Source organism: Nothobranchius furzeri, chromosome 4 (genome assembly GCF_043380555.1).
Source record: "Nothobranchius furzeri strain GRZ-AD chromosome 4, NfurGRZ-RIMD1, whole genome shotgun sequence".
Classification (NCBI taxonomy): Eukaryota; Metazoa; Chordata; class Actinopteri; order Cyprinodontiformes; family Nothobranchiidae; genus Nothobranchius; species Nothobranchius furzeri.
The window spans coordinates 14,614,276-14,632,068 of record NC_091744.1 but is presented as its reverse complement, the minus strand read 5'-3'; the positions used below and the strand labels follow the sequence as shown (position 1 = coordinate 14,632,068).

Genomic DNA, 17,793 nt, shown 5'->3' with positions numbered 1-17,793 from the left:
GCATGCCAATTGCACGCTCCCTCAATGCTTGTGACATCTGTGGCATTTTGCTGTGAGCCAAAACTGCACATTCCAGGGTGGCCTTTTATTGTGGGCAGTATAAGGTACACCTGTGCACTACTCATGATGTCGGTTCAGCATCTTGATGTGGCACACCTGTGAGGTGGGATGGATTATCTCAGCAAAGCAGAAGTGCTCACTATCAAACTTTTAGACTGATTTGTGAACAATGTTTGAGAGAAATGGTAATATTGTGTATCTGGAATGAATTTTAGATCTTTAAGTCCATCTCATGAAAAATCTGAGCAGAAACAAAGGTGTTGCGTTTATATTTTTGTTGAGTGTATGTGTGGTTTCACATTAATGTTCATGAGTCCAATGCTTAGTGTGTAAAATCATAAACACAGCTTCCTTAGATCATAAAACGGCATGAAACAACAATACCTGCAGGTTGTGGGGAGTAAATACAACTTTTAGCATAAATCAAGCAGATCTGAGCCATGAATGGATCAATCACATCATGACAGAACAGTCAAGCATCGCCGACACTCACAAAACAGTTGAGACGTGTGTGTGGATAATGTGTGAGGACTCACTGTGTTATGTAAATGAAGCAGATTTAAAAAGACCCAGTCTCCGGCATTGTGACTGCACCTCATTGAGTCGACTTCAAGGCACATTTTACCTCCAAAGATAAACATGTTCCCAAGTTGAGCGGGGACATGATTGATTCCGACACAGCGGTGCAGCGATGGAAGGTTTTATCACGGTTTGGGGCAGAAATCAACAAACATTTTCACACATAACAACAGGAACAGATGTTGCCTTTAGAGAAAGAAAGATTACACCGTTCTGTATTTCCACACTGAAACGTGTTTTTTTTTTTACAAAACAAAAAGCTAAAAGCCCCTTTTTCTGTTTTGCTTTTGTTTTGTTTTTCTCTTGTCAAAGAATAAGTAAAAGTGTAGCAGAGAAATTAGTCTTGTTTGTGTTTCATTGTGACTTCTGTTGGATTTCTCACTCTGCCCTTTGCTTTAAGGACATACAAGTGGAGTTAAAACAGTGAGAAAACTAACTGCTTTCTAGGTTTTTGCATTTAAAATGCCTCACAGATCCAACACCACAAAGAGTCAAACCTGAGCATCCCTATTTTGTTGAGTAATAATTGTATAATCGTACTTTTGTACCACATACTGTCTTCATACACATAGGATCTAGGCAGGAGGTCTGATTTTAAAGTGACATTGTGTATTTTTACATTTAAACCCTGGAAATATCCATCGAAAAGTTGTTGAAAATGAATAGTTATGTCCAGTCAGGGGCTGCACATAATGCATTTAGTCAATCAAACAAACATGAAGTTTTTGACAAATCAAATAGAGCTCTTCACCCATTTGGCCAGTCGAGTGGGTTCTTATTGGTTAGATACCCGCCCCCTAGGCAAACAGCACATAATTAGGACGGCTAGCAAACACCTGAGTTAGCTTTGTTCTGCTTTTTCAGCTGATTCTGCTTTTCCCAGGATCCACTGATTGCTTTTTCTTGTTAATTTACTTTTTCCCTTTCGTCTCATTTTGGGGCAGCAGTAGCTCAACAGGTTGAGCGGGTTGTCAAGTAATCGGAAGGTTGCAGGTTCGATCCTGGCTCCAGAGAATTCTGCAGTTGTGTCCTTGGGCAAGACACTTAACCCACGTTGCCTGCTGGTGGTGGTCGGAGGGACCGGTGGTGCCTGTGCTCGGCAGCCTCGCCTCTGTCAGCGCGCCCCAGGGCAGCTGTGGCTACACTGTAGCTCATCATCATCAGTGTGTTTATGTGTGTGTGAATGGATGAATGATACACTGTAGTGTAAAGCGCTTTGGAGTACTTACTCTGAGAGGCGCTAAACAAGATTACATTAAGTTACAAGTGTAACATTTATTTTTTGATCACAATAAATGACTTTCCTATTTTTTATATTTTTGGTAAATTTTTTATTTCTTTGTTTATTCATTTAATTATTTTTTGTTTACTGTCATACCGTCACTGTTATTGTGCATCGCAGGTTTTCCTAATACTGCACAGCCCTAGTCCAGTCATTGAAAAATAATAGCGGCTTCGTAACATATAAACATAAAACATCAAGTTTTAAGTCTAGCATCTTTGGGGGATGCCATGTTTCCTTCTGGCTGGCTCAGGGTCCCATGCCTGTCGATGACATCACACGAGGTGGCTGGATATACGACTTTGCGTTACATTTGAAACAACCCGTTCTCACACCAGAAGCACTGAAAAATGACGCTGGGTGACCAAGCATTTGTGCCAGAGCATCAGTTGCTGACACCCCTGGTAAAGCGCAGATTTCACCGACATTTATCCTCCAACCTCTTGCTACTTAACCTTCCTCTCACCCACATCCTAACCTTAACCCTGTTTCTGATTCTAAACTTCCCGTTAACCGTGTTTGGGAGGGATGTTACAACTAGAAACAAGATTTTGCATGTGCAAGAAGGTTAAGGTTAGGATGGAGGTGAGGGGAAGGTTAAATAGCAAAAGGGTAAAGGTCAGAAATCTGGGAACTCTCCATTTTCCCGCAGCATTTTGAGAGCGTCGTCTCCCGCCGCCGTGTTGGGAGCACCAACACGTCGGAAACAAACGCTTGGTCACCCAACGTCATTTTTTGACGCTTCGGGTGTGAGAATCTGTTTTTTGAACACATTTAGGTAGTAGGAAACATTCATTTAATAACAAAATATATGTGAAAGAACAAAATAAAAAAAGCACTGCAATATATTTTGACCGAGTGGTATTGCCGTAGTATGTTGAAGTCATCGGTAGGCGCAGGTCCCCAAGCAGGTCCGGAAACTGCAGCGCCAGAAAATTAGCAGCGGCATTGCATTCTCTCCATGGAATTAAGTGAAGGACCATCCAAGTCTGAGTCATGCCGAGGTCGCCTTAACCCTAGTAACAGTCATGGGGATGTGGTGTAAAACTACCCTGAAATGTCTGTACTGCCCCCAGTGCCAGGAAACTGCACATTGCCACTTTAGAGTTTAATGAAGCAGTTCTTGTTCACATCATCTTTGCGACATAATAAATCGTGTTCTTTAGTCTTTCGGTTGGGCTTTGTTGTCCTGAGCGAGAAGGTTGCAGGTTCGCATCCCATTCGTGCACATTTTCCCTGTGCATTTGTGTGTTTTCTTCAGGTACTCAGGCTTCCTCCCACAGACCAAAACACTCCTGTTAGACACTAACATGTCTCTAGATGTGTGACTGGATGTCTGTCCCAGATGGACTGGAGCCCTGTCCAGGGTGTCTTTTAGTTCACAGCCGAAGAAAAATGTAAACGTTTTATTGTGACAAAAAATAAAAAACAAAAACAGACTTCAGACACAAAGTATGTGATAACTGCAGAAAACTGTTAAAATATCCTCATGAGCGGCACAAAATCTGATAAACTTCCTCTTGGAATAAAACAGCACAGCTGCAATAACAATGCACACGCTGCCCCTTAGTGGCAATTTAAACACATTGCATCTGTAAAAGAGAAACAAAACCTTCAAATAAAAATAAAGAAATATGTACAATCAATAAAAAAAAGAAGCTCAAATAATCTCAAACACTACCAGATGAGCTGTATAATATACAGCTGCAACTGTAAAGCTCCATGTGATGATATATTCAAACTAGAAAGAAAAGCATCATTCATGTGATCAGTTTAATATTGAACTCCAAATAAATGGACAAAAATACATCAAATAAACAAGGCTTCTACATAATGAATGAGATTATTGTGTATTAACAAAGAGCAGCAAAGTATCAACATAAATACAATCCTTAGGTGCTAGTAGTGTTAACCAATTTTGGTAAAAAGTTTGAACGTCCGGTCATAAAACTATAAACACATATTTAATTGTGTAAATTAATTATATTAATGATGACCATACAGGTCGTTCAGATAGGAATCATTACCTAAGTTAAGGTCCAATGTGGACCACATCTGGGATTCTTTTGACTCAAACTGTCAGGAAATCTTCACTTTCAGGCACTTTGATGAAAAAGCAAACCCCTAATGGGGAAAGGGTGGATTGACGACTATTTTAGAGTTTAGGAAAATCTGTCAAAATTACACAAAGCTAAACTGATGAGTGAATATCCCACCATGACTTACTTTTGTATGTTGCAAAATTCCTCTAAATACTCAAATATGGAAGAAAAAAAAATGCAGTGGTGTGTTTATGTCCTGCTTTAACCTCTTCCAGACCTCACCAGACTGGAAACTATTAGTGTCAAAAGAAACATTTCTGTACAAGAGGATGATCTGTATGTTTTGTATCCTGTGCTACCACAGGAGCAGAATGACCTCTGACCCCTGTTTACATTGGTGTTGCAGTTTACAAGCAACATTTTAATAGGTTCACCAGCATGAAGACCATACAAGAGGAACACACACACACACACACACACACACACACACACACAGGGATTGACATTAAGCATCAGGAGCTTCCTTCTTGCCTCCCCAGCCGAACATTTTGAGCATGGGAGACTTTTTCTTGCCTTTGTCTTTCTTTACGTCTGCAACAGAAACAAAATCCCAGATCAGACATAAAAACACACTAAGTGAAAGTGAATCATGAAACTTTAGGCATTAACTTCATGAATATATTAAAGTGAAATGGCTCATCTTTAGCCCACGGTTGGCGTTCGGTCGCTGAAACATAAATGACCTTTCACTGAAGTTCAGTAAATCTCCTCTATTTCAGCTCCACGTTCACAATCATGAATTGCAAATGAAGCGGGCTTTAACTCTGTTTCATCACACCGAGATATCAGAGGGTCAAATTAACTGGGTGCATTAACCATTTGTCTAATAAAACCAGGAGGGAAAAAAAGAAAGGCGAGCATTTTGTTTGATGCTTGTTTTCCATTAGCTGACATCAAATCAAACGAGATCAAAAACATTGCCTGGTGGCTCCTTTAAAAATGCAACACACACACACACACACACATATAAACAAACACACTTCCATAAACCAATGTGTGGATTATCTTTCCTTCAATTACTAATGCACCTGATGAAAATCCCAAATCTGATCATTTATGAGCCACGGTGACACAGAGATTGGGATAACTAATGACCATAATGGAGAGGAGGTGTTGGAGATACTCACTGAAACTCTTCATCATGTCGTTTAGCTGCTCATCCTCCTCTTCCTCCCTGAGAAAGTTAAACACAAAGAGCGAACAGTGTGTGAACTCCACTTCTGCTTATTTTTGATGGTTCCACTTTAACTCTTGAGCAAAATCAAAGCCCAACAGCTGCTCTGATTTTGTGTGACTAACTTGACTTTTGGGGGATTTTAATGTGTTGCAATCACCATAATTCATTCACATTTTTAATCACACACACCTGAGTCTGTCCTCATCCAGACCTTCTATAATAGCATTCCTGCCATTAACGATCTCCAGCAGCTTCTCCATCAGCTGTGCCTCTTTCTTTTTGTCCCAGGCTGTTTTGAGATGATCTGCACAAACAAATAGGTTTTATTAGACCAACACTGGCACTCTGATTTTGTGGTAACCACTGCTGAAACAGCATCTCACCTGGTCTCTCCATCAGCCTCCTGAGCTCCTGCTCAACGTTGGGCTGCTCTTCTTCCAGGTCCTGAGTTTTTCCACTGCACGTTATAATTAATATACAAAAACATCATTATTTTTTCAGTTTCATTTAGATCCATTTTATTAATCAAAACCAATTTAATTTAGGGAAACTGTCATTTTGCTGTCGTAGATTTTAGACACTAGGGTGCAAAGACAGCTGAGACTTAAAAAAAATCAACTCCAGGTGCAAATTTCAAATTGGTAAAACTGCAAAATTTGTGTTTAATTAACTTCACTCTCATAACATCAAACCAGCAAGTTTTTTATTTAAAAGAAACAAAAAAGGCAAAAGAAATTTGCTTTCACCAGCTAAGTATCATTTACTGAATCAAGGTCCAGCTTTAACCTGCATTAAGAGGATGAACGTCCACATGACATTATACTCAGTGATGATGGTGCATTTACTAACGGGGTAAAAACAGGATGTCTAAGTTTTGGGTTGGTGGCTGATTCTGGTCTCTAGGCGTTAAAACCAGCACTAACACACTCTGCGGTGAGTAATAAACTCATGTTTAATCTGCCTAACACATTTTAAAAAAGAAAGGTTTGTTTTGTTTATTTAACAGGGTCCTGATCTAAAACGCTGGTCAGTGCAGCCGGTGGGGGGTCCTTACTGTGGGACGCAGGAGGACGACACTGGGAACTCAAACTGTCAACCTTCTGCCCGCAAGTCTGTCTCACTGTGCACTAAAGAGTGACAGGCCCCCTTTCTTTGCGTGTGTGCATGTGTGTGTGTGTGTGTGTGTGTGTGTGTGTGTGTGTGTGCGTGTGTGTACTCACATGTACACTAGCTCAGACTCGCGCCGCATGGCCACCTGCTTGTTTTTGATCAAGTTGAACCACTCGTCCATTAGCTCATCCATGACACTGTCATCAGCACCTTCTGTAACACACACACACACACACACATTAACAATCTCCTTCCTCTAAATCTGCCCGTTTTTAACTGCGGCATCGATATCAGGAGCACATCACCTTCCTCACACTGCCGCAGCTTCACCTCCAGCTCCACTCCTCTCTTTTCCACCTCGTTCAAGTTGTTTTCAATCTCTCCAAGCTCTCTTATGATTTCCTCTCTGGGGATGTAGCCTGCTTTTTTCTACACACACACACACACACACGCACACGCGCATACACACACACATGCGCGCACACACACACGCACACACACACACACGCACGCACACACACACACACACGCACACGCGCATACACACACGCGCGCAAACACGCACACAAACAAGCAAACTAAAGTGAAGGGTGTGAGCCAAAATAAAAAAATAATAAAGCTGCTCCTTTTTTTATTTATGCTTATTTTAACTTCAAATCAACTTTATATGTTAATTACACTTAAACAATAAAACAATGCAAATTTCTGAGCCAAGTAAGTGTGAAACGTCTTTGTGGCATCTGTACTTGTATAAATCCTGTTTCAACAATCTGACAGTCTGAAGGTAAATACCTTAGAAGTCGTTGACTCCAACTTGCTGCCATTTGTGATTTGTTCTTTCTGGAAATTATGAGATTCTAAAGAAAATTGAAGAAATAAAGAAATATTCATACAGATAAAATCTAATTAGAATGAAGAAGAAATGGAATTACCAGGGTGTATTATCTGTGTTGCATTTAGGTAGTTGTCGGGTGTGTTCTCACCCTTCGATGGTGAAGGAGTCGTGTTAGGATTGGGCAGATGAGAGGACAAGGGGACAGGTTTCACCAAGAGCTCCGAGGTCTTCGAGGGTCCATTAGTCCATGGTTTATGAGAAGACTGAGGAGGACCCACGGGTCTGTGGACAGAAAGATCATTTAATCATCATGTTTGTGTTCATTACAACAAACTTCTGTTTTGATCTAGCTTTTAGGTTGGATTCATGAGAGCAGGAAGGTGATGGGAGGAGAGGAACACTGGACGAGCATATGCTGCACCACGAAAGACGCCGCCCTGTCCCAACACCATTTGGGGCTGACATGCATGTGGTGGAGGGGGAGAGATCGACTACAAGTGATGGCAGAGCCATTTGGAGGAGCAGCAGGTACAGGCTTCCTGTGGGAGGATGGATGGGAGACTGGAAACGCAGGACGGATGGATGGGCAAGACATCAGGAGGAAAAAACAAAAACATTTTCAGCAATTAATGCTGCATGATGTCAATATGCAGACCCCTGCTGCTACAACAACAGGAACATGAGCCAGCAGGGAGAACAACCCGGAAACAGAAGTGTAATGCCAAAATATAATATTAATCAGTCAACTCTTACGTTGTTCCTTTGGAAACAGGTTTGAGCTTCGACCTCCAGTCTGCAGGAGACTCGTTTTCTGAAACTCCTGGAAAAGAAAACAGAAACTAGTTTAGTTCCTTAATAATATGACGAGAATTCAGCATTTGTTTTTGATTTCATTACACTTTTATAATGATGGGACAATTTTCCACCAGAATAATCAAATTTAAACAGGAATGAACAACATGAACACTATAGCGACATCTAGTGTGTGGAGGTTGTAGTTGTAACAACAGTAAGGTTTCCAGACGGTACGTGAAGTGGCCAGCCAGCACCATGTCCAGTCTTGAGTCATCCACGGTAAGCACTCATTTCTACTAATAAGTTTTTTACAACAGTGTTTAACGTTAGAACATTTTCTGGGCTCAGAAGAAGCTGCTTGACTTGCCGAGTCCGCCATTTTCCACAGTGCCAGCCTCGCTGTGCCAAGCGGACCGCTTACCATATTTGGCAAAGTGCAATACTGCCCTCTATTGGCTGGTAGATGTAAACATAAATCCAGAGTTGTGTCAGTCAGAATAAATATTTGATTATTCTTTAATTAAAATATAGCTTTAAAAAGGAAATACTGCACTTTCATTCTGCACCCCTCTAAAAGCCCCATGGAGGTATTTTTACAAAGAGCTTTGATTAAATTGTTCCATATTCAACTTTTAAATTATGCAAACAAGTAGATGTTTTCATACAGATGTTTAATACTTTTTAAATCAGTTTATATTCGTATTACACACCAGATTTACAGCAGTGACTTTAGTTTCTCTAAACTCAGAGTAGATTTAATGTATTTAAAGTTGGTGACCAAAATCAGAAATAATCATTAAAAAAATCATTTTTCAGTTAACCACACCTTTAAGATAGTACAATATACATGAATAAATCCTTCTGAGCAGAAAAAAACTAATAAAAATCTGCAGCTGTGACTTGTTTAAACCACCAAATATTTCCCGAGCATGGACATGTCTGCAGCTTACCACTCCCCACGGGGATGGGTCAAATGCGGAGAAGTAATTTCACCACACACCAGTGTGTGTCACGACTAATGGGACTTTGACTTTAAGTTGCATTTCCACCACTGTTAATTCCCTCTCAGTCAGAGCAAGAACTTCTAAATAGAATCTGCAGATCAGACGGATGCAGATAAAACCTCATGTATTTTGGTCTATAAAAAGACTGATTATGCTCAATCAACCTCAAGAAAACACCTGTTTTTCAGTCCCGTCTCACATCTAACAAAGCTGTTTCCCGAGTTTTTAATGTAAAAAGAAACCCTTGAGCAGATCCGCACAATAAATCAATGTGATGGTTCAGACTAAAGATCTACCAGCTCTTTGCACCTTTTGATGACAGCGTGTGTACGTCTGCCTCACCTGATGTGTTGGGTGATGCTTTGCCCGGCTTTAGGCCTCCTCTCTCTGGAGTCCGCCCTCCGAGTCGGCCCGGGCTGAAAGCAGGCTTCTGGGGCTGCAGGTCAGAGAGGATCGATGGGTCCGCTCTCAGCTTCACCCTGCCCCTCACACCTTCCGGCTCCTTTCTAGGCGTCTCCGTTTGAGATTGAGGTCTGAAGAGAAAAGCTCACTCTAACTTCCACCACTAGAGGCCAGATTTATGCAGAGTATGGATCTTAACTCTGTCTGTTGTGCATGACTGAGGTTGTTTGCTTACTTTTCAGTTTTCTTGGGGGCAACAGTTGTCCACGAAGGCTTACTGTTGTTATTGGTGTTCTCCTCAGCCAGTTTCTTAGTGATGAAGGCTGATACTGACGCTTTAGCCTTGTTGGTGTCATTGTTTTCCTGTTTTGAGTTAATCCTCCCTCCCACAGAGGTCGTTTTAGCTGAACCTCCACCTTTATCCATGTCTTCAACATTAATAACCACAGTCACAGGCTGAACCTTTGGGATTTCCTGTCTCTTACCAGTCACCGTTAGGCCTTTATTTACAGCCGTGCTGAAGGTTGTCGTCTTTTTCTCTTCGTTACCAGAAGTCTCATCCGATTGTAAAAACTTCAACTTGGACTCTCTTGTTTTGGCTGCAGCGACAGAGGTTCGAGGAGACGGTGTGGGTGTGGGGCTGATGGAGACGGTGGACGTAAAGGTGGCGTCACGTGGAGAGGTGGATTTGGACACAAAGGGGGTCGGGCTTTGCTTTGGAGCAGAAGCGGACGGGAATGAAGGTGGAGCAGTTATGGTGCTGTTTGAAGGGGAACTGGGCTTCTTTGTTGACCAAACTACCGTTGGTACTTGTTGGGAAGGCGTGGGCGTTGGACTAACTTTGCTGGTCTTTCTGGGATCTGGCTGAGGACTGAATTTGGAAATGTTGGTATTTCTGGGTGAATTCCAGATTGTTGAGCTGGTGTTTGTTAACAATCTGAAATATACAACAGAGAACATTAGAAACATGTTCATGGATGCTGTTGCAACATTAATCCAACTGCAATGAACTGTCCAAGGTGTGGTTTACTTGTTTAATCAATATATTTGCAGCGGTCCCCAATAGGAATGAATGCTGTGGAAGTCGTTTTCGGGGGAGAAGAAGAAGAAAATATCATTTCTATAGCGCCTCTCAAGATAAAAATCACGAGGCGCTTCACAAAAACAAAAAATGTAAAAATATAAAAAAAGCATTTAGAAAATGGTTAAAAATATATTTAAAATGAGCAAAAATAGACAATTGTGATTAAAAAAAATGTTGAGAAAGAGAAAGTGAACACGAAAGAGGGAAATCAGTGGATCCTGAGGAAGGTGGAATAGGTGGGGAGAGCAGAATAAAGAGAGAGTGGTGAAGAAGGTCATACAAAAGCCAGCTTGAACAAGTGAGTCTTCAGCTGCTTTTTAAAGGAGACCACTGAGTCCACTGATCTCAGGCTCAGGGGGAGAGAGTTCCAGAGTCCGGGGGCCACAGCAGCAAATGATCTGTCACCTTTGGTCTTTAGCCTGGTGCTGCACAACCAGTAGGCTTTGATCACTGGACCTCAGGGACCTGCTGGGGGTGTAGGGACTAAGAAGATCACCAATGTAAGATGGTGCTTGTCCATGTAAGGCCCTATAGACCAGAACCAGGATCTTGAAATGAACCCTGAAGTTGACTGGCAGCCAGTGAAGCTGGAGGAGAAGCGGGGTGATGTGGGTGTGTTTGGAGGACTTGGTCAGAAGCCGAGCACAGGTGTTCTGAACCACCTGTAGACGGTTCAGGGAGGTTCTGCTCAGACACGTGAAAAGAGAGTTACAGTAGTCTAAGCGTGAGGAGATGAAGGTGTGGAGAACTGTCTCAAGTTCAGAGTGGGACAGAATGGGACTCAGCTTAGCAATGTTCCTGAGATGGAAGAAGGAAGAGCAAACAAGAGAACTGACATGAGAATCCAGGGTGAGAGCTGGGTCAAAGGTCACGCCAAGATTCCTGACAGAAGGTTTGGTGTGAGAAGCAAGCTGACCAAGAGAGTCTCTGACTTTGGGAACCAGCTTGTCTGGGGCACAGATGAGGATCTCAGTCTTATCTTCAGGGAGGGGGGATACTGGTGCACCATTTCCAGGAACTAGTAGTGACCCACATCACAGCCGAGTTTCAGACAGCAGGTTTTAGAGTCTTTATTTCCTGATATTTGGACATCTCACTTTGGAAGGGATAACAGCAACATGACTGTACCACTGACTTGTAACGCTGATGTTTTACCTCCACAAATACAAGCCTGAAGGAGCTTCTGCTGTGTGGTGGCATTGCTAATGCTAACGGTTAGTTTCTACTAGTCGGGACGTTCTCTGCTGACTCCTGGACACTAAAACAACAGCCTTCCCGTCGTGAGTTAAGATGGGTGAGTCCATGACAGTGTGACGTAGATCTGTCAGGCTTTTCAAATCCTAGAGTTTCACCGTCTATCAGAAGCTAACGCAGGAGATAGGTGTAGGAGACTATTTTCATGTTCACCCTGCATGAAAAATTCACAGTGACTGGTTGTAATCAGAAATAATCATTTAAAAATGGGTTTTCAATGATCCACACCTTTAAGCAATAAAATCTGCGTAAATTACAGATGAGGAACCTGGAAAAGAGATAGCTACCGTCATTTATGAACAAATGTGAAGCTACAAGTTCATTAATCACCATTTAATCTATTCCCAAATCAAGTTTCTATTTTCAAACATAAACAGTAATGTGATTGTCCATACTTTGCACAGTTCCTGTGATACAGCTTCCCATCCACCAGATGTCGCTGCACCAGGTGGACATGACCGTTACATGACGTGCATTTGTTACTCAAGGTGCCCGTCTGGTTGGGTTTCTCAACTTCCTGAAATGGAGCAGGACGAGAAAAGCCATTATGGAGCTCTATGTTATGACTCATGAAGGGAGTTTTTTTCTATTTTTAGACAAAGACTTCGTCATTTCAGTCATTTGAATGTAATTCAAATGTGCGTGCAGCTAATTTTACCTGTCTTGAAGTTCTGATGCGTTTTGGTGAAGAAGAGGGTCTGGCGATGTTGGCAGAAGGGGGAGGACTGTTCTCTCTGGTGGGTTTAGAGGCAGGAAACACCTTAGACGCCACTGGCTGCTTCCCCCTCCCAAGTGGTTCATTAGTGGGGTCCTCAGCTGGACGTTTAATACCTCCCATACCACCAACTGTGTGTGCAAACACAACCAGAGCTGACACGAGGGGAGGTGGACTAAAGCAGTGCCAGACACACGGTCAGATACTCACTGGGTGAGCGCCCATGGAAGTAGTTGTAGTACTGGGAGACGTACGTGAGGATACTGAGTCGGTCAGGAACCTTTAGCGCCACCATGTCTTCTGCATCCAGCAGAGCTGGAATCCCCAGTTCTCCTTCTGCAACACTGAAGGCCTGGAGGAAGAAAAAAAAGACAATAAAATCAAATAAAAACGTGTTTTACAGCCACATTTAGTGTGAATGCAACCATTTTATCTCTTACTGAGAATCAAAAGAGAGTTAATTCATTTTCACTGGTATCAAAGATGAAAATTACAAAGCAAAGGTGAGTAATGAGCTGCAGATAGGCATCTCCAGTGTTAAAAACACATTCTCCAGTTCCACTGAAGCCGTAAAACAGAAAGGAAAACACAAGCAAGCTGAGGCAGGCCAACGATCACCACCTTCATAACTTGATAAGTAATCAGAGCCATAAAACTCTGCTCTAGAAAGTTCTGACAATAAATAACCTGGCTGCTTGTCTCACATTAACTTTCAGTTGCTTTTGATTTCTTTCTTCATCCTAAGCAGAAGTTTCCCATGTTTATTCCTCCTCATCTATTATCAGAATCTGAGAGTTCAACACTAAACCTCTAAGATAGCAGTTATTCGTTGAGCGGATTTGAAATCTTCAAAAAAACCTAGATTTAGAACAAGAATGAAGGAAATGAGCATATCTGTGAATGGTGTGAAGTTGTGGAATTGCCTGGACAGAGAATGGAAAGAGTCAAGAACTCTAAAAGTGTTCAGTCTACACATTAAATCACGTGTGATGAGTGGATATGACAACGGACAATTGATGTGGACATAATAATTAACAAATGTGAACAGTTACGGGACTGAAAGAACTGGTGAGGGACTGCACAAATATAAATTGATATTTAAGTTTAAAAAGGGGGCAGAAATAATAAGATTTTTCTTCAATCTGTTCCCTTTCATTCAAATATATTGTGTTTTTATGAATATTGTTTAGTATCTGTTGTGTTATTTTTTTTTATTGAATGAAATAAAGATAATAAAAAAAATAAAAATAAATGAAAGCAGGCAGCAACGCTGCCACAGTGAACCAGTGTGTGTTCAGTAATAGCTTGTGTGACCCAGCATGCTACTTCTGCAACAAGCAACTTTCAGCTGTAAATTAGATTTTTAATAAACAAATGAGTTATAGATTGATTAAATATCCATTCACACCAATACAACTTAAATGCAATCAAATTAAAATGAATTTAATTTAAAATCTTAATAAATTAGTTGCGGTTTTTGTTTTCTACCAACAGTTTAAAGACTTTACATGTGATTATTACAACTGAAGGAAATGTTAGAAGCTTTAATTAAACTGTGGGGCAGAAACCCACAGGCTGCATCATCATTTAACATTTAATAAAACATCACTAATTCTAATTAGACTCAGTTTTAATGGTGGAAACATGGCAGAAATGCCTCCAGTTGTTTAGCTCATGATGTTTGTGGCAATAAGCTCATTATCTGTTCTTCTTCATTAAATCAGTATAGTCCACTTTTCTGGGTTGCTAGCTTTACAGAAATCATGTTTAAATGCATTTAGATGAATCAAAAGACAATTACTATTCCTCAATTCTGAACAAAACATTCGTTTCCACCAAACTGTCCCCGTTTACCTTTATAAACACTCCACCGGGAATCGAAACAATACTTTTAGGTAATTAAAAAATGCTGAAAATATTTTCCATTTATTTGATTCCATCTGTATCCAGGTTTGTTTCAACAACTCTTCATGTGACAAAAGTGAACATGAACATAACAGAATTATTATTGCAGTTCAACAAAATTGACTCGTTCATGTAGTTTAGTTGAATTTCATCTATAAATCCATCAAATCAATTTACTTTAATCATTTCTGTTAATGTTTAGAAAAGCAGATCAGCTCCAATTTGATCTTCAGTAAAAAGTTTAAAACTTTATAAAATTAATGGAATATTTCAAAAGGAAGAACCAGAAAGATAAATGAAGCCGAAATCTCCCAAACTGAGCAGGACCATCAGGCCAAACCAGAATGTTGATGCTATTTTAGCTGCACACACATTTTTAACCCGATGAGGGAGAACATTTTTACAAAACATAGAATTGTTTAAAGGTAAGCTACAGTTTGACCAATAAATATAATAATAATAATAATAATAATTTTAAAAAGAGGTGCAAAAGACAGAGCATATTTAAATTAATTGCCGAATGTAAGTTTGTTAACTCCGACCTGCTGCTGACCTTCTACCGCTCGTCCATCGAGAGCCTGCTAACCTACTGCATCACGGTATGGTACGGCAGCTGCACCAAGGGGGATAGAGTGAGGCTTCAGAGTGTGGTAAAGACAGCACAGAAGATCATCGGCTGTCCTCTCCCCTCCATGATGGACAGTTATTCCTCCCGCTGCCTCAGTAGTGCAGCAAACATCATCAAGGACAGCTCCCACCCTGGCTTCAACATGTTCAGACTGCTTCCCTCAGGGAAGCGCTACAGGTGCATTAATACAAAAACCCACAGACTCAAAAACAGTTTCTTCCTCAAAGCAAAAACCACCCTGAACTCACACATGCACCGATAACACAGCCCCCCACTTCCCACTTCCTCCATTGACCACCACTATCTATTGATACCAAATTCCATGTGCAATAATTGTATATACATAACATTACTGTCCATATGAACATAGCGCTGCAGAACTGTACACCCCCCCCCCCCCCCCCCAAGTATGTTTGTTTTACGCTGAGTAGGAGATGCTCTGTATCTCACTTTACACCTGTATAATGACAATAAAGGCATTCTATTCTATTATATTCTAGAGAATTAACTTATTAACTGGTAAACTATAAAGTTTTGGACCAAATTAAATGAAAATGGATATTTTTCCACTTGTGTTTTTTTTTGAGTTGTTGAGGAAGTGTCCTGCTTGAGTCTCAAAAGCATAAAAGAAGCTTTATGAATTATTCTAATGAGGCATGAAGCTTTACAATGCCTCCATTATCTCCTTTAACATGCAAAATGCACCATCCTTTGTGAAAGAGGTCGTTTCGTCCCACAATCCTTTGCAGCCCTCCGTTACTTTCCCACTGCTGTGCTTCCACATGCAGAGGGAAAGTGACAGGAATGCAGCAACAACAAAACTCTCACCAGTTTGTTGTTCTCGTAGACATCCTCCTTCCTCAGAGAATCAAAGTTGCTGCAACAGAACACAGAACGTGAGTAACACACGCATGATCATGGATTTAAAAGCAGAACATGAGCCCACACGTGTCGTTTAGTCATACGTGGTTTCAACACGTCAACAGTGAGATGAATCAGCTGTGTGGCTGATCTGGAAAACTGAAAGCAAGACAAAACTGCGCCTGTAGCAACGCCAGGACGTAAACATGGAGCCGCTCCAGGAAATGTTTTGTGTTTAGGATTTCAGCAGCACATCTAAAGTGAAATATTCTGCATGGATGCTCACTAGAGTGAACAGGAAGTGGTTTATTGCTGTGCTAACTGGAACGACAAAGGCTGGCAGTAGGGTTTGATTAAGGTTTAACGTGAGCCAAATCCTTTTTTTTTTTACAGCTGATGGAAAACGTTTGGTGGTTTCTTGTATCAAAGATTATCAGATCGCTTCCTCCAGAGAGATTCTTTCTAGTTTGTTTCTCTCATTTCCAATACGGTCACTCACATTCCTGACCCGTTTAGCTGAGCTCGCTTTTTGTTTATTGTTAAAACAATCAAGTTAGACCCAGCTAACCATTAAAATTATGCCCAACTCAAGGGATGAGGCCATGTTGTGTCAATGTATAGAAGACAACTTTGTATGAACTGGTAAATAATTTTTACAAACTATCAGACTATCTGACACAAATATAAAAATATTTTCTATTTGTTTTAAGTAAATATATATATATATAGTTTGACTTGATTTACAAAGTCTCTTAGAAATTTTGATTATGTCACAAATTAAACACAGCCTGAAGGTTTTATCAGTTACAGGGACTTTAAAACAGCTGTTTTATCAGTTGTGCTGACTGAACACCATCACAACCCACTCTGATCACTGATCAGATGCTTCCTGGAAGAGCAAAATGTGGTTGTTGATCTTTGACAGTCACTGATGAGTGGATCCGGTCTGGTCCCTTCAGACTCGGAGCTCCAGTGAGTCCTCTGCCTCAAGGATTTAACCCGATTGAAGTTTTGATCTTTTAGCCAGAAACCAGAACGAACAGACTGAGATTTGGACGGACCCTTCCGGGCTACTTACATGAGATCTGGTCTGTGTTTGTGGATGAGGGCGCAGAAGGCCAAGCCGTCCCTGAAGGACGTGGTCATGTTGGTGACGGAAACATCCCGGTAGCCCTGACACTGGACCCGGCACCATTGCTGGAGAGCCTTCACAGCCGCCATCCCGTCCGGAGCCCGAATCCGGATCGATCCGATCCGCCTCTTCTTCTTCTTCTTCTTTCCCAAACTTCAAAAACTTTCCACAGCAGCTCGTGCGCGCGCTGGATGCAGGAAGCAAGAGCGCGTCTGCGGGAATCACCCACTTGAGTTGATGTACAGGAAAGAAATTAAATGTTGACACCTGTGAAAGGTCGAGGCTGACGCGGGTGGGCGGAGCTAAGGAGCAGCAGGCTCGGCACAGGCTGCCAGGGCCGTAGAGAGGATTTCAGAGACCAGCGTCCACAGCTCTCCATCTTCTAATGGTGATTGTATAGAAATATGGGTAAGGTGGATAAGAATCATGAAAACACCAACTTTTAATTTAAAACGAACTAATAAAAACCTTGAAAAAGTGAAAAGTTGTATTCATTTTTATGTCTTGCAGCTTTACAATAAAAATAAATAAACGTGTACATTTCACATGAAAACCTGCACTTCCAGTACAAAATTGATGCAATAACTTTTTGTGGTAGCATGTCATTTAATGTGACACACCTGTCAAGTTTGAGAGTAGATTCAACAGGATTTGTTCCCCCAGTCTCCGCCTGTGAGCCATGAGAGCGGGATGTGGAAACAAAGCTTCTCTTGGTCTCCACCTATCAGAGCGCCTGCGTGCTGATTAATGTCTCTACAGAAGGGACAACTGGTCAGCAGTCATTGAGGCAGTTTGCTGATATGTGTTTCGTGCTTCACTTTAGTTTTGCTGTCATTGACTGGGAGACACGACCATAAAGAGCTGCTAG

General features: G+C 41.3%; 1 protein-coding gene across 2 annotated transcripts; it reads right to left on the bottom strand.

Moving 5' to 3' along the window:
- Window positions 1–3,311: 3,311 nt before the first annotated feature.
- micall2b (mical-like 2b) lies at window positions 3,312–17,188 on the bottom strand. Of its 2 annotated transcripts, none has more exons than XM_015964914.3 (16): window positions 16,872–17,188; window positions 15,761–15,809; window positions 12,610–12,751; window positions 12,343–12,530; window positions 12,080–12,201; window positions 9,582–10,283; window positions 9,287–9,477; window positions 7,899–7,965; window positions 7,243–7,427; window positions 7,103–7,167; window positions 6,616–6,739; window positions 6,421–6,523; window positions 5,584–5,657; window positions 5,390–5,504; window positions 5,151–5,197; window positions 3,312–4,554 (listed from the first exon to the last, which is right to left on the bottom strand). In XM_015964914.3, the coding sequence occupies exons 1-16, from the start codon at window positions 17,012–17,014 to the stop codon at window positions 4,469–4,471; spliced, it is 2,403 nt and encodes an 800-aa protein (XP_015820400.1). In that variant the 5' UTR covers window positions 17,015–17,188; the 3' UTR covers window positions 3,312–4,468. The 2 variants fall into 2 exon arrangements, with proteins under 2 accessions (XP_015820400.1, XP_015820408.1); XM_015964922.3 differs by having other exon boundaries at window positions 7,294–7,427; window positions 16,872–17,187.
- Between the last annotated feature and the right edge of the window lie 605 nt (window positions 17,189–17,793).

Excerpts from the sequence above, each read along its gene's own strand:
- micall2b (XM_015964914.3), bottom strand. The coding sequence starts at position 17,014 with ATGGCGGCTGTGAAGGCTCTCCAGCAATGGTGCCGGGTCCAGTGTCAG. Across the intron at positions 12,752-15,760 it reads TCTACGAGAACAACAAACTG|GCCTTCAGTGTTGCAGAAGG; the intron begins GTGAGAGTTTTG and ends TTCTTCCTCCAG. Across the intron at positions 10,284-12,079 it reads TATCACAGGAACTGTGCAAA|ATTGTTAACAAACACCAGCT; the intron begins GTATGGACAATC and ends TGTATATTTCAG.